Source organism: Equus asinus, chromosome 26 (assembly GCF_041296235.1).
Source record: "Equus asinus isolate D_3611 breed Donkey chromosome 26, EquAss-T2T_v2, whole genome shotgun sequence".
NCBI classification, from domain to species: domain Eukaryota; kingdom Metazoa; phylum Chordata; class Mammalia; order Perissodactyla; family Equidae; genus Equus; species Equus asinus.
The window spans coordinates 29,223,322-29,251,287 of NC_091815.1; the positions used below are offsets into that span (position 1 = coordinate 29,223,322).

Sequence of the window (27,966 nt, forward strand, 5' to 3'; positions counted from 1 at the left end):
AAATCAGATTCATAGCACAGATATTTTTGAATCTTCCATATACATCAAAAAAATTCCAGCTAGGCATGAAAAAAGTCCTCATTGGTTGAACGGTGGAAGAGTTTTACAAAGACTTACTGACTTTTAACTCCAGTTCAAGACTTTAAGAAAAATACTTGCCAAATATTTCATAATCAAAACCCAAAACATGACAGTGTGATTTATCTTTTCTCACCAGTATCACACTGCATATGAACAAACAAAATCCAAGGAAAGGAAAAGCCTTTTTTGTGACCTAGCTAAAAGGGGAGGGACATTTGTTGAAACTGAAACTTTTCATAAGTTAGTAAGTTTACATGTTTTCCTAGCATGAATCAATATACAGAATATTTTCACCAGGATCAAAAGCATTGTGAAAATATGCTCGCAATGAAGAAACAGGAAGTCTTAGCAAAGAATTAGAAACTATAAAAAAGCACTAAATGAAAATTCTAGAACTGAAAAATGCAGTGTCTCAAATTAAACATTAGATAAGCTTAATAGCAGAACTGAAATGACAGAAAAAAGAATCAGTGATCCTGAAGACAGAGCAATAGAAATTAGCCAATCTGAAAAAAAGAAAAAAGGTTGAAGATAAATAACAGAGCCAGTAACCTTTGGGGCAACATCAAAAGATTTAACATACGAGTACTTGGAATCCCAGAAGGAGAAGAAAGGGTAGGAAAATATATCTGAAGATATAATGGCCAGAAGTTTCTGAAACTTGGTGAAAAGCATAAGTGTACAGATTTCAGAGGTTCAGAGAACCCTAAGCAGGATTAACACAAAGAAAACCACACTGACCCATAGCATGCACACAGCTGAAAACCAAAGCTAATGAGATAATCTTGAAAGCACACAGAGAGAAATGACATGTTACGGAGGAAAAATAATTCAAACAAGTTCTTATCATAACCTATGGAGGCCAGAAGTCAGTGATACAATATCTTTTTTCAAAAAATACAAAACAAAACCCAGAATTCTATAGCAAGAAAAAAATATCCTGCAAGAACAAAGGCATTTCAGTAAAAGAAACTATGAAAATTCATCACTAACAGAAGTGCATTCCAAAAAATGCTAAATTGTTTTTCAAGCTGAAGGGAAATGATACCAGATAGAAATTCAGATCATTGGGAAGGAAGGAAGAGCATGAGAAAAGGTAAATACATGCGTAAATGTAAAAGATGAGCGGTTTTTTGGGTCTTAACCTCTTTAAAATACATAGGGGCCGGCCCAGTGGTGCAGTGGTTAAGTTTGCATGTTCCACTTCTTGGCAGCCCACGGTTCACTGGTTCAGATCCAAGGTGCGGACATGGCACCGCTTGGCAAAAGCCATGCTGTGGTAGGCAGCCCACATATAAAGAGGAGGAAGATGGGCCATGATGTTAGCTCAGGGCCAGTCTTCCTCAGCAAAAAGAGGAGGAGTGGCAGTAGTTAGCTCAGGGCTGATCTTCCTCAAAAAAAAAAAAAAAAAAAGACATAACATGGCTTAAGTTTCAAAGTGGAGTGCCAATGTGACTTTCCATGGATTACTTATTAATTTCAAAGAAAAAACATACTAATACAATGGAGAGCTGGTGCCAATACACGAATAAAGAGATCAAACACAGTTTCACTTGTATGCCACCCGATATTTTACAATATTAAGTACACAATATTATCTAAGTAGTCTTGTCAAGAATGTTTAATCTGAAACCTAATCAAGCCTCTAAACATAACCTCCAGTTCACAATAAATACAAAACAGAGAGACAAGTTAAGCCCACTTTGCAAAAAAAGAAACAAAACAGGACAAACACAGAATGTGCAACATCATACAGGTTCTCTCTCAGGAGTCTCCAAAAAGTCTAAGTCACAAAAAAGGTGGAGGGTAAGTTCTTGACCAAAAGAGACTCAATAAGCCCTAATATTATAAAATATATGAGCTTAGTCTGGTTTTTGGCTTTTAAAAAAGCCAGCACTTTTAGAAAACATTCTTTAAACAACGGGACAAATTTATAAATGGACTGAATATTTTATAACATTACAGGGTTACTGTTAATGTTTTTTAGGTAAACAATGGTTTAGTGATCATGTAGAAGGTTATCTTTAATTCTAGGGGTTATATATTGAGTTTTTAGAGGTGAAGTTATGTCTAAACATTCACTCAAACAGCACAGCTAAGTGATCTATGTACTATATTGTCAGTATGTACTAAGAATGATATATGTGCATCTGTACAGACACAGTTCCATACATACGGAGAGAGATATCAGATATACTGAACCTAGGTGGAGGGCAAACAAACCTTCATTATATCACTGTTGTACCTTTTATGTAAATTTGAAAACTCAAAAGCTTGAAGAAAACTTTTCAAGTCAACATCTATCTTTTGGCTACCCAATTGTTAGTTTCTAATTTCTCTGAATTGTGGAGAATGTGGATTGTGTTTTCTGTATGAATAGAATTTATTGTAAGAAGATTTCCTCAAACCACGCTCCAATTTTTCAACAGTTATACTCTCAATATTCAACAAAGGCACAGGGTTTCTTCCTATTATTAATCTTCAGGGGCATGAGCTTTGAATATAAAAGTTTCTTATTTCTACGGGATTTTGTCCAGAATGAACTATCTTAAGTAAAATACGGATAAGTGCTGACAGAAAGATTTTCAAAATATTCTCATAGGGTCTTCCTTCCACAGAATTTATTTAAAGTAACACTAGTGATTATCATAAAAATAATAATATTTAGTAAGCAAATGCTATGTACCAGCCCTTCCAAATGTTTATATTTTATGTGAAATAATTTAATCTTTACCGTAACATCATTACGTGCTGAAACAGTGATCTTGGTAAAGGATGTGCCACCGCCAAAGGCTTTCCAACTTTCATTATATTAAGACTTTCTCATCTCTGTGAAATCTTTGATGTTGAGTAAGTTGATAGCAACGAGTAAAGGCCTTCCCGCAGTCCTTACATTTGTGTGGTTTTACACCGGTATGAATTCTCTGATGTTGAGTGAGTCGATCACTACGATTAAAGGCCTTACCACATTCTTTACATTCATAGGGTTTTTCACCACTATGAATTCTCTTATGTTGAGAAAGACCTGAGATAGAACGAAAGGCCTTCTTGCATTCTTTACATATATATGGTTTCAAACCAGTATGAACTGTCTGGTGATAAATTAGTTGAGAATTAAGTCTAAAGGTTTTCCCACACTCCTTACATTCATAGGGTTTCTCCCCGGCATGAATTGACTGATGTGTTTTAAGGTCTCCAACGCGACTGAAGGCTTTCCCACATTGTTTACATTCATACGGTTTCAAATCAGTATGAATTATCTGATGTTGAATAAGGTATGAGTGAAGCTTAAAAGTCTTCCCACATTCTTTGCATTCATGTGGCTTCTCACCAGTATGAATTCTCTGATGTTGTGTAAGTTGAGAGCCTCTACAGAAGGCCTTCCCACATTCCTTACAATCATAGAGTTTCTCACTACTATGAATTCTCTTATGTTTAAGAAGGCTTGAGCCCCTACTAAAGGCCTTTCCACATTCCTTACATTCATGAGGCTTCTCACCAGTGTGACTTCTCTGATGTTCAATGAGCAGATAGCTGCGAACAAAGGCCTTTCCACACTGTTTACATTTATATGGTTTCTCACCAGAATGAATCTTCTTATGTTGATAAAGACTTGAACGATGACCAAAGGCCTTCCCACATTCCTTACACAGATAGGGTTTCACGCCATGATGAATTTTCTGATGTAGACACATATGTCGGTATAATCTGAAAGTTTCCCCACATTCTTTACATTCATAGGGTTTCAAACCAATATGAATTTTCTGATGTTCAGAAAGGTGAGAATGACGTCTAAAGGCCTTCCCACATTGCTTACATTCATAGGGTTTTACACCAGTATGAATTATCTGATGTTGAATAAGCTGTGAATAAAACCTAAAGGCCTTCTCACATCCATTACATTCATAGGGTTTCAAATCAGCGTGAACTTTTTTATGTCTAATAAAAGGCTGAAGAACTGTAAAGGTCTTTCCACATTCCTTACATTCATAGGGTCTCACACCACCATGGTCTCTCAGATGTGCAGTAAGGTGTGAATATTTAGTAAAGCTCTTCATACATTCCTTACATGCATAGGATTTCTCTCCAGTGTGAATTCTCTGACAAAGAGGAAGGGAGATACGTTTTCTGAATGTCACTTCACTAAAACATCCCACTTTAGGTCCCTGTTGGCTCCTAAATTCAACACTGCACTGTTGGTCATTTCCGAAAATAAAGCCCATGAGGCTGAAGGTTTTACTTCTTTTCATTGTCTCCCGATGGCATGAATTTACTTCATAACTGCTGTTTTCTGAAGATAACTTGTTGGTCTCAGTTGTGAAGTCAAAGTCTGAAAGAAAATGAGAAAACAAACAAATGCTATTTTCCTGTGCTTGGGGTGAAGAGGGGCCTTCTATAGCAAAAATAGTGATAAATTGAAAAGGATATTCATTAGAAGTAAAAGGGTCATAAAATTCTAAAATACAGTCATGAAATTTTAAGATGGCAAGAAGGGCTCAGAAAATTAGGAAAGTTCACATGACAATGTAATATTTGTGAGCAGGCAAAGGGAAAAACTCAGTAGTTCTCACATTTAGTTGTGGATCAGAATTTCCGGGGGAACTTCCTACATTTTCGACCTTTCAGACATCCACTGAGACTGAGTGTACCAGAATCTTTAGGAGGAGCCCCTGGTCAACTACATTTCTAACATTATCTACCAAATGGTTCTCTATGTAATTTTTTCAATGGTTTGTCTTTGTCTTAGAATGAAACCCAAACACACAACTATGAATAAAAAAGCTCTGTTGTATTTATACAAATGCATTGCAAGCCCTTGACATCTTTTCCCCTACATCCTCTCATGCCACATCTCTTCAGCTTCTAGAATATACCACAACTTTCCGCATCTCCTGGGGCTTCACACAGGTGCTCCACATTTCAGGAATCCTGAGGCGGCTTCTTTAAATTACTATCTTCAAGTGTTACAGGTTAGAAGTCACCTCCTCAGAAAGGCTGCGTCTGCTAACTCTAAATAAATACATATCCTTTATTCTATATTCCAACACCTAAGGGGTTTTGTTTGTTTTTTTAAAGATTGGCACCTGAGCTAACATCTGCTGCCAATCTTTTTTTTTCTTCTTCTTCTTCTCCTCAAAGCTTCCTAGTACATAGTTGTATATTCTGGTTGTAGGTCCTTCTGGTTTTGTTATTTGGGATGCCACCTCAGCATGGCTTGATGGTTAGGGCTAGGTCCACGTCCAGGATCCAAACCAACAAAACCCTGGCCCGCCAAAGTGGACTGTGTGAACTCAACCACTTGGCCATGGGGCTGGCCCTACGTTTTGCCACAGAAGAATTCCACTCATGTCCAACTCCTGCTTGACCCATTTAGCACGTTAGATTTCCTCAGGCTGCTCCACTATCCCATTGCCAATCTTCAGTCTGCATTCAACACATCTATTGTTGCAGAGTCCCAGGCACGCAGTTTCCCAGACTCTTTCCCCATGTTATTTAGTTATCTTATTTTTTCCCAACATCCTCAAGTTTATTCGCTTAGACTTTCATAAGCCTTTTAAAATAATATTAGTTAATACAATTCCTGAAATACATTTCCATGAAATTCAAGAACGACTGGCTTTGGCTGTAAAGAAACAGAAGGGAGAATTTGGGAAAGACATTGGAGAAACAAAACAGATTGAGTACCTGTAGGTTGGATGAATAATATTAAAACTCTACTGATGAAGGTAACACACCACCTGATTACCTTGAGTGAGATAAAAGCAGAAAATCATGGCCATGCAGAGGAAGGACTGAACAACAGTGGTAGAGACATGCATATTTTTAAGGGAACAGGCACTTAAAGAATGATCAGGTATCAACTCTTCCATTTATATTTTTGACAAGCTAGTTTGGATGTGCATTTTTCTCGCCTATAAGGTAAATAATAGAGGAAAGCATACTTTACTGTAATAAGGTGTGAGAGATTAGGGTCAGGGAGAGAGAGTTGACAACTGTTACATAATTTTCAGAAACTAAATGGTTATTTTATTCAGTGCCTTCCCCGGTAACCTTGATTTTCAGCCTTATTTACCTTGATTTTCATCCAAGTTACTTTTTAAAATTCAATATTTTATTCTACAATTATTTAATACTTACCTTGTGGTAAGGACTTGTTTTCCAGGGGTAGTTGAAGGAAGTTTTGCAACAATACACAAGTTTTAGAGTAAGAAAATAAATCATAAAACAAATGAGGCAATACATATGTAATAGAGGAAAAATAATAACTTTACAGTGAAGAAAACTGACAGACACCACCTTAAATAAGTTTTTAAGGTTAACATCCCAGTGGTACGTCACGTTGATATCACGTACCCCCAATATGACATGATGAGAAGGGAATTTCTTTGGTATTCTTCCCCCAAATCCATAATCTCAATTTAATCCTGAGAAAACATCAAACAAAGCCAAATTTGAGGGTACTCTACAAAACGCTTGACCAGTACTCTTTGAAAGTATCAAGGTCATGAAAGAGAAGGAAAGATGGGGAAACTGTCACATTTGGAGGAAACTACAGACACATGACGACTAAAAGTAATGTGGTATCCTGGATTGTATCCTGGAACAGAAAAAAGACATTAGTGCAAAAATTGATGAAATCTGAATAAAATGTTGAGTTTAGTTAATAGTACCGCAAAATGTTAATCTGATAGTTTCCATAAATGTACCATTGTTATGGAAAATGTTATCATTACAGGAATAGTATTTCCATTACTGGAACTCTCTGTACCACATCTGTAACTCTTCTGTAAATCTAAAATTATTTCAAAATAAAAATGAAGGCAACAACAAGCAGACTCTAGAAGAGATGGAAAATCTGAACAAATCAACTTCCACAAAAGAAATAGAAAAAAAATTGTATATTGATCCCCACAAAAAGCCTATCACCATTAGCCTCCCTGTTGACTAGTTTCAGTCTCTATAATCTGTTTCCCACTAATGTGGACTAGGGTGCCTGGGAGAAACAGCTAATTCCTAGTCCAGGGCAGAGAAGACACAAGGTGAGTCGGGGACCTCTTGTACTAAAGTGCAAAGAATTTTTCAAAGAACAAGAGAGTCAATAACTTGTGCTTCTGGTCACGTCACATTCAGAGAAGTCAGATTTACCCTCCTACCTTAAATACTGGAAACCAAACAAAATATATGAAATGGCTTTCAGATCTTAGACAACAGGCAGTACAGGACAGTGGTCCCCTAAGAGAAGGGAAACAAGTGAAGTGAGGACTCCAAGTGCCACAGCTGACTCCTGAAGCGAATTTCCAGAACAGAGCCCAGGGAGGGGAACTGAAACAGAGCCCAGCTTTGCCCCTGAGTTGAGGAGAAGGAGTAGACTAAGGGAGAGAAGAAGAACAGAATTTGCAAGGCAGCGTACCAGAAAGGAGGGAGCTGCGTGGACAGAAACCTCTAGAGAACCATCGAGGGATCCCCTTGAGACTCCGGCTGAGTAAGGATCTCACACGCATGTGAGGAAACGAATGAGGCCCAGGAAAGGACCACCAGACAGGCACAGGCAGAACAGTCCCTGGTAGTCACAGAGGGCAGAGGACAGTTCCTGTTTCCACCCGCCAGGATGGAAAGATCCCCGGACAGGGGAGGCATCAAACAGAGTCCCGAGCACAGTCCTGCCTCAGGATGGGGGCCAAATTAGCCCTCGACTAAAAGCTGTTCTGGACCCGCCCCAATAGAGCTTACAAGCAAACCACAAAAGGATCAACAGGTTCCAAATTACATAACTGAATCCCAGAAGCAAGCCCCCAAATATGCACAAGAATATTAAAGACAGCATCCCAACAGAGTAAAACTTTACAATGTTTACAAAGTTTACTAAAACTTTAAAGTAAACTTTACAATGTCTAGCATCCAGTAAAAAATTATCAGATAGGCAAATAGCAGGAAAATATCACCCTTAACTAGGAGAAAAATCAATTAAAAGAAACAGACCAAGAATGATACAGAGAATTAGTAGACAAGAAAATTAAAAGAGCTATTATAGGGGCCGGCCCAGTGGCAGAGCAGTCAAGTTCGCATGCTCCACTTCGGTGGCCTGGGGTTCGTGGGTTCGGATCCTGGGCATGGACCTACACATCACTATCAAGCCATGCTGTGGTGGCATCCCCCATACAAAATAGAGGATAATTGGCACAGATGTTAGCTCAGGGCCAATCTTCCTCACCAAAAAAAAAAACTATTATACATATACTCTATATTTTCAAGTTCTCATTTTTCTATTCATCTCATACTTTTCTGTAGTTTATTCTTTGTTAGACTCAACATAAAAGAGCTCATGGGGAAAATTTTCCCCAAATTCTTGCACGTTCAAACTGTTGCATTTATACTTTAATGACAAACCACCTAGGCCTGAATCTCCCGATTTGTGGGAAGATTCTTGATGACTAATTCAGTTTCTTTAGTGCTTATAAGACTTCTCATATTTTCTGGGTTTTTTTCCTTGAGTGGAGATTTCTGCAGATTAAAATTTTCTAATAACTTATTTCACTTGATTTTTCAAAGTTTTTGGCATAATGTTTATCAAAATATTATTATAATTTTCAAGTCTTCATGGCCTGTAAAGAGGTCCCCTTTTTTGCTTACGTAGATATTTTTCTTGATTCATCTTGAGAGAGTTGCACCAATTTTATCAGTTCTTTACAATAATCAAAATTTATGGTTGTGACATGCTCTTCCTTATGTTTGGTTTTTACTTCATTAATTTCTTGTCTTTCCTTTATTATTTCCTTTCTTCTACTTTCTTTAAGTCTACTGTGCTCTTCTTTTCCTAACTTATCAAATGGATGATTAGCTTGTTAATTTTCAGCATTTTTCCTGGGAACAAAAGATCCATTTGGAGAGGAAGCTTGAAATCAAAACAGATAAGCAACAACAATCAAAAAGAATGGTGCATTGGCCCTGAGGCTCTACGACCACTTGTCCCCTGGAGAAACTCACTGATTCTGAGTACAGCTGGAGGTACAGGCACAGCGATGCAAAAGAGGGAGCTGAGTAAAACCAAAACTGAAACCCAGCACTGACCCAGCTACATCCCTGCCATTCTATCAGACTACTAGGGAAAATGTAGATACTCCCTGGTAGAAGATAGCATCACCTGGAATCTCTTCAGTTCTTTTGTACACAATGTCCAGCACACAATCACAATTACTAGTAACTTGAAGAGGCATTACCATATGGTGGACAACAAGAGGAAAAAAAGAATTGATAGAAGCAGACCCATGGATGATACAAAAAAGGAAGGCATACTAGAATTCCAAAATAACTATGATTAAAATATTTAAGAAAACAGATGAAATGACAGTAGTGAAAAGAAAGTAAATAAAAGAATGAAGAATTTCAACAGATAATTGGAAGTCATAAAAGGCAATCAAATTGCATTTCTAGAACTGAAGAAAACATCTGATATGAAAAACTCCTCTTTAGGAGCAGACTGATCACAGCAGAAGAGGATAAGTGAGCTGGCATACAGGGCAACAGAAAACAATAGACAGAAAAGAAGATAAATACATGATAGAACTGTGAGATATGCTCAAATGATCCAACATAGGTATAACTGGAGTCCCAGGAGAGAGGAGAGAATGATCAAGTATTTTCCAAAAACTGAACAAAGACTTCCACTTCTGAGTAAAATCTATCAAATCAGTGCAAGCCAACATTTCCATGGCTATAAGTACAAAAAATAATATTCAAAAAGATAATGATCTTGATTCATTCCACCACTGTAAAAATTACCAAGGCTTTTTTGTAGTAAAGAGAAATAACCTGTTCTCCATATAGGTGCACCAGCAATTAAAATAGAATATTTAGAGACATTCTGAACATACATATAACATGAAATTTGTTTTCTTTGCCAGTAGCTACGCATAAAAAAGTCCCAGAATTCAAACCTTTAGTCCTTTAGAAAAAGAAGCAATTGCAGGATGGGGCAGAGAGAGGTAGGAAGGTAATGAAGGATAGGGAAGATTCAGGTGCTCAATGGAGGTGTCCATTTCCATCTGTCAAAGCTCAAACTCATTCTTGGAGAATATGGAGCAGAAATTTAGCTGGTTTCTTGGCCTAGAGCATAAAATATACAGCAGAGAAAGCGGATATTCCAGGTAGCACATTCTACATCAATTCAGGAAGATGTCCTTACCCAGTGAGGCCAAATTCGTATAGTTCTCCAGCATCACATCTCTGTACAGACCCCTCTGAGCTGAGTTCAGGCATTCCCACTCCTCCTGAGAGAAGTCTATGGCAACATCACTGAATGTCAATGGCACCTGAAATGGCAAACCCACGTGTTACTTGTAAAAATAAAAAAATTTTCAGGATGGAATACTGAATTGCAGTAAGGAGGCAATATATAAAAACAAGTAGGCTGAAGTTACAAGATGATGATGTGGTTAGATGAGAATAAATTAATTGTGCTACACAATCTTGAAGAATCCTGTTGGAGTACACAAAATTTTTTTTAATATACAAAAACTTAAATATCCAAATGTATAAAAATAAATACAGTAATCAGACTTTCCCAGTTAAAGGAAACAGTATATATAAGCACACTACCTGCTATGTACCTACTCATAGACTATTAATAAATGCAAGTTCTTACATTTTTTCTCTTCAAGGAATATATAAAAAGAATTGGTACTTTTTTCCCCCAAAATGAATTATCAAATCTCTCCCAGCCAAAATAGAAGAACACAGATTGAATTTACCCTCACACATGAAACAACCAAAAACTTGACCAAAATATACGAAATGATGGTTTTCAAGACAGAAAACACTGGGCAATGAAAAACTGTGATCTCTAAGAGACAGGTAACCAATGAAGCAAACCCTATGATGGGCCCAGCTTACTGACAAGAGAAAGTACGACTACACAACTATTAGAGTGGCTAAAATTAAAAAGACTGACCATTTTAAGTGTTGGTGAGGATGTGGTAACAATGGCACTCTTATACACGGCTGGTGGGAATGTAAAATGGAACAATCACTTTTTTTTGTTTTAAAGATTTTATTTTTCCTTTTACTCCCAAAGCCCCCTGGCACATAGTTGTGTATTTTTTTTAAGTTGTGGGTCCTTCTAGTTGTGGCATGTGGGATGCCACCTCAGCACGGCTTGATGAGCGGTGCCATGTTCAAGCCCAGGATTCGAACCGGTGAAACCCTGGGCCGCCAAAGCAGAGCGAGTGAACTTAACCACTCGGCCACAGGACCAGCCCTAGAACAATCACTTTGAAAAAGAGTTTACTGGTTTCTTAAAAAGTTAAACATCCATATGACCCAGCCATTCCACTCCCAGTGTTTTACCCAAGAGAAATGAAGGCATATGTCCACACAAAGATTTGTGCATGAAGGTTCCCAGTAGCTTTATTTGTAATAGCCAAAAAGTGGAAAGAACCCAAATGTCCATCAACAGAGGAATGGATAAACTGATTGTGCTGTATCTTGAGAATAGAATACTAGTCAGCCATAAAATGGAATGCACTAGCAATATATGCAACAACATGAATGACTCACAAAATAAATATGCTGAATAAGACAGACCAAAAACAAGAGTACACACTGTATGACTCCATTTATATAAAATTCTAGAAAATGCAAACTAACCTATAGTGACAGAAAGCAGAACTGGGGTCCCCTGGGCACTAGGGCAGGGTGGGGGAGGCAGCGAGGGGCAATTATAAAGGGGTGTGAGAAAAATTTGGAGTGATGGATATGTTCATTATCTTGACTGTGGCGATGGCTTCACACGTGTATACATATGTCAAAACTTATCAAATTTTACACTTCAAATATGAGCAGTTTATTATCAATTATATTTCAATACCGCTGCTTTAAAAAGACAAAATACATACACTTAATTATATGTCAATTATACTTCAAAAAAACTGATAAAGTTTCTACCTCAGGAAATACAATTTCTATAAAATTAAGTAATTTTATCAAGACACAAGTTTATTACATGTCAGATCAGGTCACAAGCATTTCCTTTATTCTGACTAATGTTTTCACTTAGTCCCTCGTATAGATATCAGATTTAATCTTTCTTAAAGTATTAAGGTATTAATGATAATATTAAAATATAACATATTATACTATTACGATATTTAGGTTGGACACAAATCCTAACCTCCTGCCCACAGTTCAGATTCATCTACTGCGTGTAGTTCTAGAGGAGCTTCCTCTCTACAATTCCTTCCTGAACTCCTGCTGCTGAGTTAGAACACACCAACGTACACCGATCCAGAACAACACGGATTCACTCAAGACCAGCAATTTCGCTTCCAATACAAAATGGACCCTGATACCTTATTTATTTCTCAATGATTCCCTAGCCAGATCCCTTATCCCTCTCTAGGCAGGCACCAATCCCATTTCGACCCGAACCTAAAAGCCTTTCAAAGCTGAGGTCTCATCTCACCCTGAGACCGAGACCACTCGTAACCCAATGCTCCCTTATCTACCTGGAAAACTAGGAACAATGTTTCCCTGCTGTGGTCAAACAGGACCATCGTCTCCATATCATGAAACCATGAAGCTGACAAGCGAAGCTCAAACACTTCCTTCCAAGTGCCTCACTCCTTCACTGCTCCAGCCCTGGTCTGGACAGGAGACTGAATACACAGAAGATGAATGAATTATTGATGGGTAAGTGCAAATCATTCAAAACAAGGGAGCAAATGGGGAGGACACCACCCTTCTGGAAGGGGAGAAACTCTGAAATAGGTTCAGAGACACAGCTTCGCTAGGTAGGAGCTTAGGGGATGACAATATTATAGTAATAATAATAATAATAATAATAATAATAATAATGTTTTCACATATTGAGGTATTTGGGGAAGCATTCTGGCTTAACCCTGATTCAACCGAAAACTTGTTTTTCCCAGAGCAGCCTGACTTATAGCCCACCAAAGGTGCACTGTACATCTGCTTCAAACTTTTTCCCAAAGCGAAGAATGCACTCTTTAAAGATAGGGGTGAAAGTCTCCCTTCCTCTGACACCAGTATCAGTCATTCTCTGAAGATCAGCTTTTCTTCCCAGAGAACCAAGGTCAAGTTGACCTGTTGTGTATCTGCTAAATTGCAGCAAAACGTCTCCTTGTGACTTTGGGGAAAAAATTGTATTCCCGTCATGCTTGGTGTATGTTCTTTGTTCTGAAATGGGATATAACCATGCTGAAAACCACACTTCTCTGGAGTGCTGTCTTCCCTGGTGGAGACTGCACTTCTGGGCTAGTCCTCAGCATTGGATCAATAAGATCAATCTTACCTATAGGTTGGTTATTGATTATCTGTGTTGACAGCGATAAAGAATGAAAATATTACATGAATTAAAAATCATACTATTTCAGGAAGGAGAAAGAGACATCTACTTACCTGGGCCATGGTTTTAGGGCTGCCGATCCTCCTCACGTTTCCTCTACTAGAGAAGCAGAGTTCAGAGAAGCCAGGGCTGGGGGAGGAAAAAGAGGCCTTGAGACTTGGTGTATCTCAGAACTCCAAAAATTATTAAGGTAAGATACCCTTTCTTTTTCCTTCTTTATTCCCGCTTTCTGCTGTCCCTGCCCTCTCCCTGCCCTCCCAAAACACATAAACACACGTCAGGGGATATGAGAAGCCCCGACAAAGCCCAGCCCTTCCCCATGCCTAGGGAAACAAGCCACACAGTACGGATCCAGAGCAGGCACTCTTGCAGCACAGCCAGATCCAGATCCCCCACTCTGGCCTGTTCCTCATTCTGATCATGCCAACAATACCCCAGCCTGGGTTGTTTAGTCATACTGAGTAGATGCTCCAGCATCAAGGCATACCTTCAGGGTCAAGGCCAGGCCATACAACACAAACCTTCATGGCCTCGGGATGGACCTGGACTCCACCAGACAACAAGCAGAGCACAGTAGAGACCAACATGGAAAGCTTTACCACCGTACAACTGCATGCCCACATGAAGCCTGTCCCCTAAGCCAGAACTATGACTCCCAAGATCCACTGGGCTAACCAAGCTGGATTTCCCTACCGGCATCCACTTTGTTTGCTGGTATGAACCACTGCCTGTGCCCCCTGCTCCCAACCCAACAAGGACCCACTAGGGAGGAGTGAATTCACACTCACTGAAGCTGTATGCAACACACAGACTTTTGCAACCTTCTTTGTGATAGGCGCTCTATACACATGAACATTTAATCCTGCAACGTACTTATTATCTCAACAGACGAGGAAATGGGAGCTCAAAGAATTAAAGACATTTGCCCATATCACAAATAATAAGTAAAAGTGATATGTTTTGAATCACTTTTCTGTAATTATAAAGCCACCTTTTTTTTCAACTGTAAAACATCACCTACTAAAAGTTTTACTAAGGGGATATTTTTAAGCAATAAGATACCATCATTTTATACGTATTCAATTGTCAGATTTAAAAGGCTGAGGATACACTGTATTTTAGTAAGGTTGTAGGGAAAAGGGCACTCTCAAGGTGTCCTGTAAACTTGTGAAAACCTAGCGCAACTGAGACATGTAAGCAGAACGCTGCATAAGAAGAATTTAACCAGGAAAGGCGATTTCTCAGACATACCCAAGGGAAATAACTGTAAAACTTATCTAGAGATGTATAAAGGAATATAATAGACACTAGTTAAAATGAAAAAAAGCTGGAGAAAATCTAAAAGTACTTGGATAGTTAAATAATAAACTATAGCGCATCCATATAATAGAAAATGAGGCAGATATTGAAAATGATTGTGCAGACCGCTGGCTCTCAACAAAGGGTGATTTTGCTCCCTGGGGAACATTCGGCAGTATCTGGAGACTTATTTGGTCGTCAAAATGTGCATGGGGTGCTACGGTATCTAGTGGGCAGAGACCAGGGATATTGCTAAATATCCTACAAGGCACAACAAAGTCCCCCACAACAAAGAGTTATCTAGCCCAAAATACCAGCAGCGCTAAGGTTGAGAAGCCTTAGAAACCTGATGTAGACTTATTAAAGGAAGATAACCCAATCCAGAGTCTCTAATTATCCACAATGCCAGCATATAAAAATTATTAAACACACAAAGAAAAAGGGAAAAGTTACTGATAAGGAAGGAAGAAGTCTCAACAGAAACAGATCCAGAGATTATCCAGGTAATGGAGCTGGCAGACAAGGACTTGAAAATATTATGACTAACGTGCTAAAGAAACTAGAGGAAAAGATGGGCAAAGAGAAATGCAAAATGGAGGATATCGTTAGAGATTCGAAATCTTAAAAAAGAGAATCATATGAACATTTTATAATTACAAAAATATAATATCTAAAATTAGGAATTTATTGGATGGACTTAACAACAGGAAACAGTATTGATCAACACAAAGTAAAATTAACAATAATCTTATGCAGAGAGGGAAAAAAGAAAGAACTGAGCCGAACATAAGAGAAAATACAGGAAACCATCCAAATGTGAAATTGAACAACTAAAATAAGAGAGAATGGGACAGAAAAATTACTTGAATAAATAATGGACAAAATATTCCCAATCTCACAAAATACCTTGATTCATAAATCAAAAAGCTCAGCAAACCTGACCAAGATAAAATAAAGAAATCCACACCTAGGCACAGCAAAGCCAAACTGCTGAAAAACATATCTTAAAAGTACATAGTTAAAAAAAAAAAGACATTGGTTATCAGAAAACAATAATAAAAAAAAATAGTTCTTTTCTCAACAGAAACTCTAATAGCCTGAAGAAGGGAATTATATATTTAAAGTGTGGAAAGAAAAAAACCTGAAAACTCTGAATTTTATACCCAGAGAAAATGACTTTCAGAAATGAAAGTGAAATAAAGGTTTTTTTCAAACAAAAGCTGAATTTCCTATCAACAGACCCCCAATATGAGAAATACTAAAGGAGAACGTTTAGGCTAAAGGAAAATAATTCCAGATGTGTAAAAAAGCAATCAACAGCTGTAGGCATAGTAAACATATAAGTAATATGACTAAACAAATGGGCTGTTTAAAGCAACAAAAATAATAATGCTTTGTGGGGCTTGTAATATAGGAAGAAGGAATGACAATTACAATAACCAGCAAAAATGGTGGAAAAGGTAAATGGAGTTACACTATTGAAATGTTCTTAAGTTATCTGGTATGTGGTAAAAGCCCTAATTTTAAGGAGACTGTATTAAATATGCATCTTATAATATCTCTGGTAACTGCTAAAAGAATTAGACAAAGATGTATAACCAAAAAAGCTAACAGAGGAGATAAGTGGAATAACGAAAAATATCTGATTGATACAAAACAGGGCAGGAAAAGAGGAATAAAGAATGAATGGGACAAACAGAAAACATTAGCAAGATGACAGACTTAAACCACACTTTATGAGTAATTGTAGTAAAATGTGAATGGACTAAACATTGCAATTAAAAACTAAGATTGTTAGAACAGATTAAAAAGGCAAACAGGGTCCATTATGCTGCTTACAAGAAACATACTTCAAATATAAAGATAGATGTCTTAAGGGGCTGGCCTAATGGCGTAGTGGTTAAGTTTGCATGCTCCACTTCGGTAGCCAGAGATTCGCAGTGCAAATTCCGGGGTGCAGATCTCTGCACTGCTCACAGGCCATGCTGTGGCAGCGTCCCATATACAAAATAGAGGAAGACTGGGACAGACATTAGCTCAGGAATGATCTTCCTCAAGCAAAACGAGGAGAATCAGCAACAGATGTTAACCCAGGGCCAATTTTCCTCACCAAAAAAAAAAAAAAAAAAAAGATATTTTAAAAGTAAAAGAGTGGAAAAATATATTAGACAGTAATTAGAAAAACACCAGTATAAATATTTTAGTAACAGATAAAATAGAATTTAATGCAAGACGTATTATAAGTAATAGAGATGTTTCCTCTAATTCAACAAGAATATAATGGTAGTCCTGTATTTGCTATGTACCTAATAAGGTACCTTCATAATATATAAAGCAAAAGTCAACAGAATTAAAGGGTAGACAAATTTATAATTTAAGTTAGAGATTTAATGCCCTCCATTGGTAATTAATAATAGGAAAAGTGGAAAAAAATCAAGAAGGCCACAGAAGATTGAATAGGATTACCCAAATTGACCCAACTGAACATTATACTCCCAAACTACAGACTACACATTCTCTTCAAATGCTCACAGCATATTTGTCAGATTAATATTCTAGGCCATAAAACAAGTATCCATAAATTTCAAAGGATTAATATCAAAGAATGTATATTTTTTTGAAGCCCTAAGAATTAACTTGGAACTCCTAAACAGGCATTTTTCAAACATTTCCAAATATAAAAAGTTCATTCTTAAATAAGCATAGATCAAAGAATAAATCATAATAGGAAGGGCCAGCACTGTGGCCAAGTGATTAAGTTCACACACTCAGCTTTGGCGGCTGAGGGTTTCACCGGTTCGAATCCTGGGCACGGACATGGCACCGCTCATCAAGGCACGCTGAGGCAGCGTCCCACATGCAACAACTAGAAGGACCCACAACTAGAATATACAACTATGTACCAGGGGGCTTTGGGAGAAAGAGGAAAAATAAAATCTTTAAAAAAAATCATAATGGAGGGGCTGGCCCCGTGGCCGAGTGGTTAAGTTCGCGCTCTCCGCTGCAGGCGGCCCAGTGTTTCATTAGTTCGAATCCTGGGTGTGGACATGGCACTGCTCATCAGACCACGCTGAGGCAGCGTCCCACATGCCACAACTAGAAGAACCCACAACGAAGAACAACGAAGAATACACAACTATGTACCAGGGGGGCTTTGGGGAGAAAAAGGAAAAAATAAAATCTTTAAAAATAAATAAATAAATAAATAAAAAATAAATAAAAAAAATCATAATGGAAATACAAGATATTTTGAGCTGAATGATAATGAAAGTCTCAAAGCCTGTGAGAAGCAGCCAAACCAATGCTTACAAAGGCATTTTTAGCTTTAAATGTATGTTTTATAAAAGCAGAAAGGTTAAACATCAGTGACCTACCCTTGGAAGCTATAGAAGGAAAAGCAAATTAAGCTTACAGAAAGTAGAACACACTAAAAGAAACCAATGACAAAAAAACCTCCCAGATACACAACAGAGAAAAATCAAGAAGGCCAAAATCTCTATTATTAAAGAGATTAATCAGATTGAAAAACCTCTAGCTACACAGATCAAGAAAAAAATGTCAATATCAGGAATATAAAAAGAGACATCACTACATATATTACAGACCTTATCTTCATAATGGAATTTTATGAACAATTTGTGACAACAAACTTGAGAATGGGGATGAAATTAAAAAACTCCTTGAAAACACAATTTAACTAAATTGATATGAGAAATGGAAAATCTGAATATTGTTTTATTTATTAAAGAAATTAAATCCGTGTTGAGGACTTTCCCATAAAATGTCAGGCCCAAAGACTTCAGAGGCAAATTCTCCCAAACATTTAAGGGATTAAAAATACTAACCAAACTCAATCTTTTTCAGAAAATAAAAAAAAAATGGACCATGTCATGAGGCCAGCATAACTGTAATATCAAAACCTGACAAGGACATTGCAAGAAAGGAAAATTAATTATATTTCTCTCATGAACATATTAAACAAAATAACAGCAAGGAGAAAGCAGAATATATATGACCAGGAGATTTATTCTAGAAATGCAAAGGTCATTTAATTTTCAAAAAGCAACCAATGTAGTCTTCCAACTTTAAATAATAAAGGAGAAAACCGTTCAATCATTTCATTAGATGCCCGAAAAACCATTTGATAATATTCACCATCAGTTCATGATAAAACTTCTCAGCCAACTAGCAAAGGAAGGGAACTTCCTTAATCTGATAAAAGGGATCTACAGAATCAAACTATAACTATCATTTCATGAGAGATGAAATATGGACCACGTTCCTTCCAAGTTCAGGAACGTGGCAGGGTTGTCCACTCCTACCACTTCTATTAAACTTTGTACCAGAAGACCTATCCGAGACCATAAGGGGAAAAAACTGAAAAGAAAGGTATGAAGGTTGGAAAGAAAGAAGTAAAACCATCTTTATTTGCAGATAACATCATTCTGTACATAGAAAAAAATGCTCAATTCTACAAACTATTAGAATTAATCAATGAATTTATTAGCAAAATTGTTGAATAAAAGGTCAATGTATTAAACACAACTGTCCTAAAGTAAAGCTATTGAAAAATGAAATTTGAAAAATCCCAACAGTTCATAAAAAATATAAAACACTTTGGAATAAATCTAACAAAGGACGTGCATGACCTTTACATTGAAAACAAAATAGCAATGAAATTAAAGAAGAATTAAATAAATGGAAACATATTTTACCTTCATGAATAGGAAGACTCAATTTTAAAATGATCAATTCTCTCTAAATTGATCTATTGATTCAATGCATCTCCAACAAAGTATCAGCAGGGTTTTTCCTGAGAAAATTAACAAACTCATTCTAAAATCATATGGAAATGTAAAGAACCTAGAGGAGTCAAGGCAATTTTGAAGAACAAAGTTGTTGAACTTATATTACCAGATATCACGACATAATATAAAGCTACTGTAATTAAAACAGCAGTACTGGCCCAAGGATTGACAAGTAGATCAATGGAACAGAATAGGGAGGCCAGAAAGAGACTTGCACACATAGTCACGTGATTTACAATAGAAGTCTGATTGCAACTTGGAGCAGAAAGGATACTCTTTTCGACAAACGGTGCTCAAGCAATTGGGTATCTGTATGGAAAAAATGATTTTGACCCTGATCCCAGTACATACACAGATATAAATTCAAGATGGATCACAGGCCTAAATGTGAAAACTAAAACAATCAAGCTTCTGGAAGAAGAAACAGGAAAATATCTTCATGATCTCAGGGTAGGCAAATTTTCCTTTTTAAAAAATTTTTATTTCCACTTATTTTAGTCTTAGGGAAAAGCTGTAAGAGTAGTGCAGAACATTCCCGTACACCTCTCAACCTAACATTAACACCTTATATAATCATAGGACAATTATCAAAACCAGAAAATCAACACTAGTACAATACAATAAATGGCATCTCTTTCAAATATCACCAAGTTTTTCACCAATGTCCTTTCTTTTCCAGGATCCTACATATGATCCCACATTGCATTTAGCTGTTTTTTCTCCCTACTCTCATCCAGTCTCTTCAGTCTTTCTTATGGTATTAGTTTTCAATTGCTTTCAAAACAAATTACAACTTTAGCTTAAAACAACACATATTTATTATCTCACAGTTGACGTGGACCTGGAGTCTGGACTCAAGTTTACCTGGGTGCTGTCTTCAGGCTGGACTCAGAAGCTGCAAACAAGGTGTCAGCGGGGCTGTGTTCTCATTCAGAGGCTCAAATGAGGAAGAATCCATTTGCAAGTCTGTTAAGATTGTTGGCAGAATCCTTGTGGCCACGTAACTGAGAACCTCAGTTTTTTGCTGGCTGTCAGCTGGAGGATGCCCTCAGGTCCTAGAGGCCACTTACAGCTTCTCGCAACATGGGCTTCTCCAACATTGTCGCTTATTTCATCAAGCCCACAAGGCAGGTCTCTAGCTCCAGTTTGCTACGATGGAGTCTTATATGACCTAACATTATCACAGTAGTGACAGCCCACTACTTTTGCCATACAAAATAAACTAATCCCAGGAGTGACATCTCCTCACCTTTGCCATTTTCTGTTGGTGAGAAGCAATCACAGATCTTGCTTGCACTCCAGGGGAGGGAATTATACAACGGCGTAGACACCAGCAGGTGGGAATCATCAGGCCACCCTGAAGTGTGTCCACCACATCTCCCTTCACGCCCTTTTGGCTTTGGAAGAGTACCGGTCTTTTATTTTGTCACATGTTCCTCCACTTGGTTTGTCTGATGATTTCACAATTGGAATGAGGTTATGCACTTGGGGCAGTACAGTAGCACCCATGATCCACGGTTTCGCTTTCCGTGGTTTCAGTCACCCACGGTCAACTGCGGTCCCAAAATACAGTACGATAAGATACTTTGAGAGAGAGAGAGACCACATTCACATAACTTTTATTACAGTATATTGTTATAATTGTTCTATTTTATTACTAATTATTGTTGTCAATGTCTTACTATGCCTAATTTATAAATTAAACTTTATCATAGGTATGTATGTATAAGGAAAAAATAGTACATATAGGGTGTGGCACTATCCAGAGTTTCAGGCATCTGCTGGGGGTCTTTGAACACATCCCTCACAGATAAGAGGGCACCACTGTACTGTCATGATGCCGTCTTTCTCATTGAATCATATCAAAGGGCACACGATGTCAATGCTTTATTACTGGTGATGTTAACCCTGATCCCTGGGTTAAAGTGCTTTCTGCTGGGTTTCCCCACGGTAAGGTGACTTATTACCATTCTCTTTGTAGTCAATATGTATCTTCAGTAGTGGGAAATACTTTGACACTATGCAAATCTTTTTTCTCCCCAAAGTTTCATCCACTAATTTTAGCATCTATCAGTGGATCTTGTCTGAAACAACTATTACTGTGGTGTTTGCCTAATGACCATTTTCTACGTCCCTCTTTCTGTCTACATTTAACAATTGGAATCCTACTGTAAGGAAGACTTGTCCCTTCCTCCCCAGGAAAAGATTTTTTAAACAGAACAAAAATGCAATAGCCATAAAAGAAAAACACTGGTAAATGAGCTCCGCTAAAATTAAGAACATTTCTTCATTATTAAGACATCATTAAGAAAGTAAATAAGAAGCAATAGGCTAATAGATATTCTCTCTTTCTCTGTCCGTTTCTGCCTCTCTCTCTCCCCCGCCACACACACACATATGCACACATATGTTTATATACACAAAAAAAGACTTGTATTCAAAATATATCTAAAATACCTACAAATCAATAGGAAAATGGCAAAAAAAACTCTAAAAATGGACAAAAGATTTGAATAGACACTTCATAAGAGTATATCAAAATGGGCAGTATCATATGAAAAGATGCTCACATCATTATTTATCAGGAAAACGCAAATTAAAATCACGAGATACCACTCCACCTGCATCTGAATGGCTAAAATTCAAATGATTGACAATAACAAGTGTCAGCCAGTTTAAGAAGTAACTGAACCCTTCACACATTGCAGTAGGAATGTAAATTAGGTCACCCACCTCCACCCCAGCTATACACCCAGGAAAAACAAGACCATGTGTCCACAAAAAGACTTGTACAAGAACGTTTTAGAATGTTTTATTCATAACAGTCAAATACTGGAAACAACCCATCATCGGGAGAATGAATAAACAAACTGTGGTACGGTCATACAATGGAAGACTACACAACAATGGGGGGGGGAACCTACCGATTCACAAAACAACATGGATGAATCTCAAAAGTACAATTCTGGACAAAAGGCAGCAGATACGAGAGATTCCATTCACACGAAGTTCAGGAACGGGCCAATTTCATCTTGAGCGAAAGAAGTTGGAACAGCGTTTACCTGTTGTGGGGGAGGGCTGGTTCTAACTGGGACCCGACACAAGCAAATCCTCCAAGGGGGATAGAAATGCTCTAGTCTCGAGCTGGGTGGTGTTTTCAAATGTAAAAGTTCATTAAGTTATATACACAGCTAAGATCTGTGCACTTTCTTACATATATTACATATTTCTATGAAAGAAATGATGATACCTTTATTTGACAATAATGGGTAAAAACATTGTATTTTTTTATCCTGTTATGGCAGGTAAAATAACATATATGACTATACGCATGTGCATTGAGGGATGGATGAAAGATCCGGAGTAAAATGTTTATAGTGACCGTCTCTTCACTTTGGGCTTTTCTGTATTTTCTGAATTACTGCATGAGAATGTACTACTTTTACAATAAAAATATAATCACCCTCTTTGAGATTGGAGGGAGAAATAAAAGGAGATATGAATTTGGTGATCTTTAGGGTGTGACAGTGAGGCTTTATTTTCTCCAAAGGCTTAAAGTCTTTGAGCCGATCGTCTCAAATTGGAACACACATCAACGCGCTGAGTCCTGAGCCCTGCGCTTTGACATGCAGTAGCTTCCCTCTCCTGGTTTTCCCTGAGTCACCTGGACACATCCTCTCGTCACTACACTCTCCACCTACCAGGCCCGGACTCCTTGTTCCAACTCAGGAACTGCACCTGGCCTGGAAACAGAAAAACCTGCACAGGAAAGAAATGGAACTGAGGCATGCTGTGGCTACGGACAAACTCAGCTACAGTCCTGTGCTTAGACGGGCAGAAAGGTCCCGCACAAGAAGGGCCAAAGAAAGCCAGCCAAGGGACCAAGAGGATGATACCGGAAGCAAAACAGAGCAGAAGAATCGCCAAATCTCAAACAGCTCCCTCACAAATTCAAACACTTCAACCTCCTTAGAGGGTCACACTGAGGGAACAAAAAAGCTCCACAGATCCTATTTTCAACTTAAAAATTTGATAAAGACCGTGATCCTGTGAGGTTTTAGTATCCCACCCTTATACAAGTTCTTCTGAGAGGGTGCGATCATCAGTACTGCACCCAGTAAGGCTTCTGCCATGTCCCCACAGGTCCCCACCTCTGAACTTACAAAGATCTGAGCTCCCACACGGCTCTGAGAAACTGGAAGAGGTGAAGCTGATCGAGATACGGGGGTGGGGCAGTACGCAGAAGCAGACGTGCTCAGCATTCTGAGCTCTGCAGTGGCTGTTTGGTTAAATACGTAACAAAACAACCATGCAATGAAATATTAAGCAGTCATTAAATGCTAAGTTTGAGAAACTGCTAAAGGAATGAACATATTCGAGATATAGTAGCACTAAAAAAAGTAGGTTACAAAGACCAAAATCCCAATTAAAAAGTGGGTAAAGAATTCGAATAGACATTTCTCCAAAGAAGATACACGAATGGCCAATAAGCACAGGAAAAGATGCTCCGTATCATAAAGCCATCAGGGAAATTTAAATCAAAACCACAAGACCCACTGCATATCCATTAGGATGGCTGTAATAAAAAAGAGAGATAATAACAGGTGTTGGTGAGAATGGGAGAAACTGGAACCTCAACATGGCTGGTGGGAAGATAAAATGGTACAGACATTCTGGAAAATAATCTGACTTGCCTCAAAAGACTTACTGTACGAACCAGCAATTCCACCCCTAAGCAGACATCTAAGAGAAATAAAAACATATGTCTACACAAAGACTTGTAGACAAGTGTTCACAGCAACATTATACCTAACAGCTAAAAAAGAGTAAAAAACCCAAATGTCCATCAACTGAGGAATGGGTAAATAAAAGTGGCATATCCACACAATGGAATATTATTTGGTGATAAAAAGAAATAAGTACTGATGCACGCTAAAACATGGATGAATCTTGAAAACACTATGCTAAGTGAAAGAATCCAGTCACAGAAGACCACATATTGTACGATTCCATTTCTATGAAATGTCCAAAAGGGATGAATTAATAAAGACAGAAAGCAGATAAGTGGTTGCCTATGGCTGGGAAGACTGGGGGAAATGGGGAGCGACTGCTAATGGGTTTAGGGTATCTTTTTGGGGGGATAAAAATGTTCTCAAGTTGACTGCGGTGACGGCTGCACAACACCGTGAATACACTACATATGTTAAGCTGTACACTTTAAATGGTTGAATTGTGTGGCATGTGAATTGTATCTCAATAAAGCCGTTAAAAATTAGGTTACAAATGTACAAAATTATATAAACATAAAATATGATTACATATACAAAATATGCATATTTATAAATATAGGGAGAAAAAGCAACAGACATCAATAAATAGAAAACAGTATGGAAAAGTATATATCCATATATTACCATTGCTTCTTTATATGTGATAGCTCTGATTTACATTCTTTTCTTAAAAGTTTTTTTCACTAAATCTTAAACAATGGCCATTCATTAATTTGACACACACTCACAAACAGATATGTTTTTCATTTTTGTTTTTTTTTATTTTTGAGGAAGACCAGCCCTGAGCTAACATCCACCACCAATCCTCCTCTTTTTGTTGCTGAGGAAGATTGGCCCTGCACTAACATCCATGCCCATCTTCCTCTAATTTGTATGTGGGATGCCTGCCACAGCACGGCTTGATAAGCAGTGTGTAGGTCTGCACCCGGGATCCGAACCAGCAAACCCCAGGCCACCTAAGCGGAGTGTGCGAACTTAACTGCTGCGCCACCAGGCTAGCCCCTATGTTTTTCATTTTTGAAAAGAGCAACTTCTTCTCCAAATGGTGGAAAAAATCCCCCCCTCCTTTAACATCTCTGAACCTGAAAATAAAGCACTGTAGAACAAAGGTCCTCAAAATTTTGTCTCTGGGAACTTGTTAGGAATGCAGATTCTCAGCTCCACGGCAGACCTACTGAATTAGAAACTCTGGGAGCATGCCCAGCAATCTTGCTTGGAAAGCCCTGAGGGTGACTCTGATGCGCCTTACATTTGAGAGCCAGTGCTGTTCTAAAAACAGTTGCTGTGTTTTCACTGAAAGCTTTTCCTTCCTTCCCATGAGTTCCCATGGCCTCAACCAACTCCACGATTTGTTTGCCTACGGAAATGTATGTTCATGAAACCGGAGACTGCGACGTTCTGTACGCATTACCGGTAGTCTCAAGGCAGCTTCCTATTATACATTCCTGATGGATGGGTTTATTTTGCTTCTGAACCTGTCCTCCCAGCCACAATGTCTGCAAACAGCTGTTGAGACATCTTATCCCATTGAATGTCACTTTGCATTTAATATCACTAGAATAAAAACTCTACGGCGTAAAATCCATTTTCCTTCACCGAGTTCTCAAAATCTGCTCATATCCTGGCAACGCCGCTGTAGTCAGAATGACGTGTCTTCCTATAAACTCCCAAGGCAGGTCACCTGAACTTCTCTGGTGGCATTTCACACCTTCTATCTTATTCCTATTCTGATTTCATTTCCTTACTGGATAACAAGTCATTTGAGGATAGCAAATATCTTTTTGTCATTGTATTCCAATGCTTACAAGCATATTGGTATACTGTAAATATCTGGTATTGGATTCAAATTTCAAAACTAGGAATTTGAATCAAATTTCAAAACTAGAAATTTATCCTTGGGGAAATGACTATAAAAGGACATAAAAATCTATGCATAATGATATTCATTATAGAATAATTTAGTTTTTACTCAAGAATTAGAAATTTAGGAGCTAACACTAGGCAACAGGTTAAATAAGTCATGGAGAGAAGGGGGTGGGGACCCTGACGAGGGTGATTCATCTGAGTGGCCCTATGATTTACAGATCTGTCACTATCAGGCAGGACATTTCAGCAGAAGGAAAAGAAGGGTCTCACGTCTTTACAATTCAAGTGTATTTAATGAATAATGAGGAAACACAAGCTCACCTGGACTTTAACTTTTAGATGTGTAACAAAAATTCTTTCCTCTCTCAGGATCCTTTTTTTAGAGACAGGCAGCACTGGGAAAAGAGAAGGCAATCATGAGACATCAGGATTTTCTTGGAAAACACAGTAACTCACAAAACACCCTCCAAGACACATCCTCTCCCCAGGTCCCACACACAACCAGGTGGGCATAGGAAGGGGCTGGAACAGAGTTGACCGTTCCCTGTTTGAGAGAGGCCGGGGTCACTGATGTCTGGGGCGGAAGCTGTCTCTAATTCTGTCTCTAACTCAGGTTCTTGGGGCCCGAGTTCAGGAAATGCTGTGATTATGAAACAGGTAGCTGGCCCCTCCGAGCGTCCAAGGGGGGACCCTCCCTGGAGGAATCCTACTCTTGGGACCTTATCAGGTCTTCCCGGAACCCTGCCTTGGGGCCGCATCCAGCTTCAAAAAATCAAGATCAAGTTTGTGTCTCTCTGGCATCCTCCCTTCTTCCATTCTAAGGCTCAGAATCTAGCCTCCCTTTTACTCTCAGCAGACCCCAAGTGGCTGAGAGGCGGAGGAATCAGCGGAGTCTAGAGCCACGAGTCCCCGTGACAAGCCACACGGCCACACAGCCACACAAGCCTCGCTCACCCAGAGGCCACGCGGTTAAATAGCACAATCACCCAGTTAAGCAAACACAGGCAAGAGCAGTCACTGACACACACGCAGAGTCACCTAGATCTCGACACACACACACACCACTGACACACACGCACAGAGACACGCCTAGACCAAGACACACACAGTCACTGACACACACATGCACAGACACGCCTAGACCTAGAGACACACACATCAGTCACTGACACACACACACGCCTAGACCTAAAGACACATGCACATCAGTCACTAACACACACGCAGAGACACGCCTAGACCAAGACACACACGCAGAGACACATCTAGACCTAGAGACACACACATCAGTGACACACACGCAGAGACACATCTAGACCTAGAGACACACACATCAGTCACTGACACACACAGACACACGCCTAGAACTAGACACACACACACAGACACGCCTAGACTTAGACGCACACACACACACACACAGAGTCACTGACACACAAACGGACAGAGGCACGCCTAGATCTAACACACACACACACGCAGTCGCTCACAGGCACACCCGTCTCCCCCGCTGCTCACGCAGGACAGGCCTGAGGCTCCGGGCCCGCCGCCCTGTCCGCGGCCGGAGCGCCCCCGCCTGGAGCGCCTCTCACCCCCTCCGCAGGGTCCCGTCCGGCCGTAGTCAGGGACTGTGGAAGCCTCCGCTGATGTTCTCTGCACACAACCTGCTCAACACGTAGGGACCACAGCAACTCAGACACCGGAAGAGGACCCAGGGGTCGAGGGTGATGCGCGCCCGATGGCTTCTGGGAAATGTAGTCCA

General features: G+C 38.8%; 1 protein-coding gene across 1 annotated transcript; it reads right to left on the minus strand.

Moving 5' to 3' along the window:
• Nucleotides 1–1,631: 1,631 nt before the first annotated feature.
• ZNF404 (zinc finger protein 404) lies at nucleotides 1,632–27,927 on the minus strand. The gene is made up of 5 exons (XM_014868320.3): nucleotides 27,797–27,927; nucleotides 26,526–26,599; nucleotides 13,495–13,570; nucleotides 10,265–10,391; nucleotides 1,632–4,411 (listed from the first exon to the last, which is right to left on the minus strand). The coding sequence occupies exons 3-5, from the start codon at nucleotides 13,501–13,503 to the stop codon at nucleotides 2,889–2,891; spliced, it is 1,659 nt and encodes a 552-aa protein (XP_014723806.2). The 5' UTR covers nucleotides 13,504–13,570; nucleotides 26,526–26,599; nucleotides 27,797–27,927; the 3' UTR covers nucleotides 1,632–2,888.
• Nucleotides 27,928–27,966: the final 39 nt, after the last annotated feature.

Excerpts from the sequence above, each read along its gene's own strand:
- ZNF404 (XM_014868320.3), bottom strand. Across the intron at positions 4,412-10,264 it reads TACGAATTTGGCCTCACTGG|ACTTTGACTTCACAACTGAG; the intron begins GTAAGGACATCT and ends ATTTTCTTTCAG.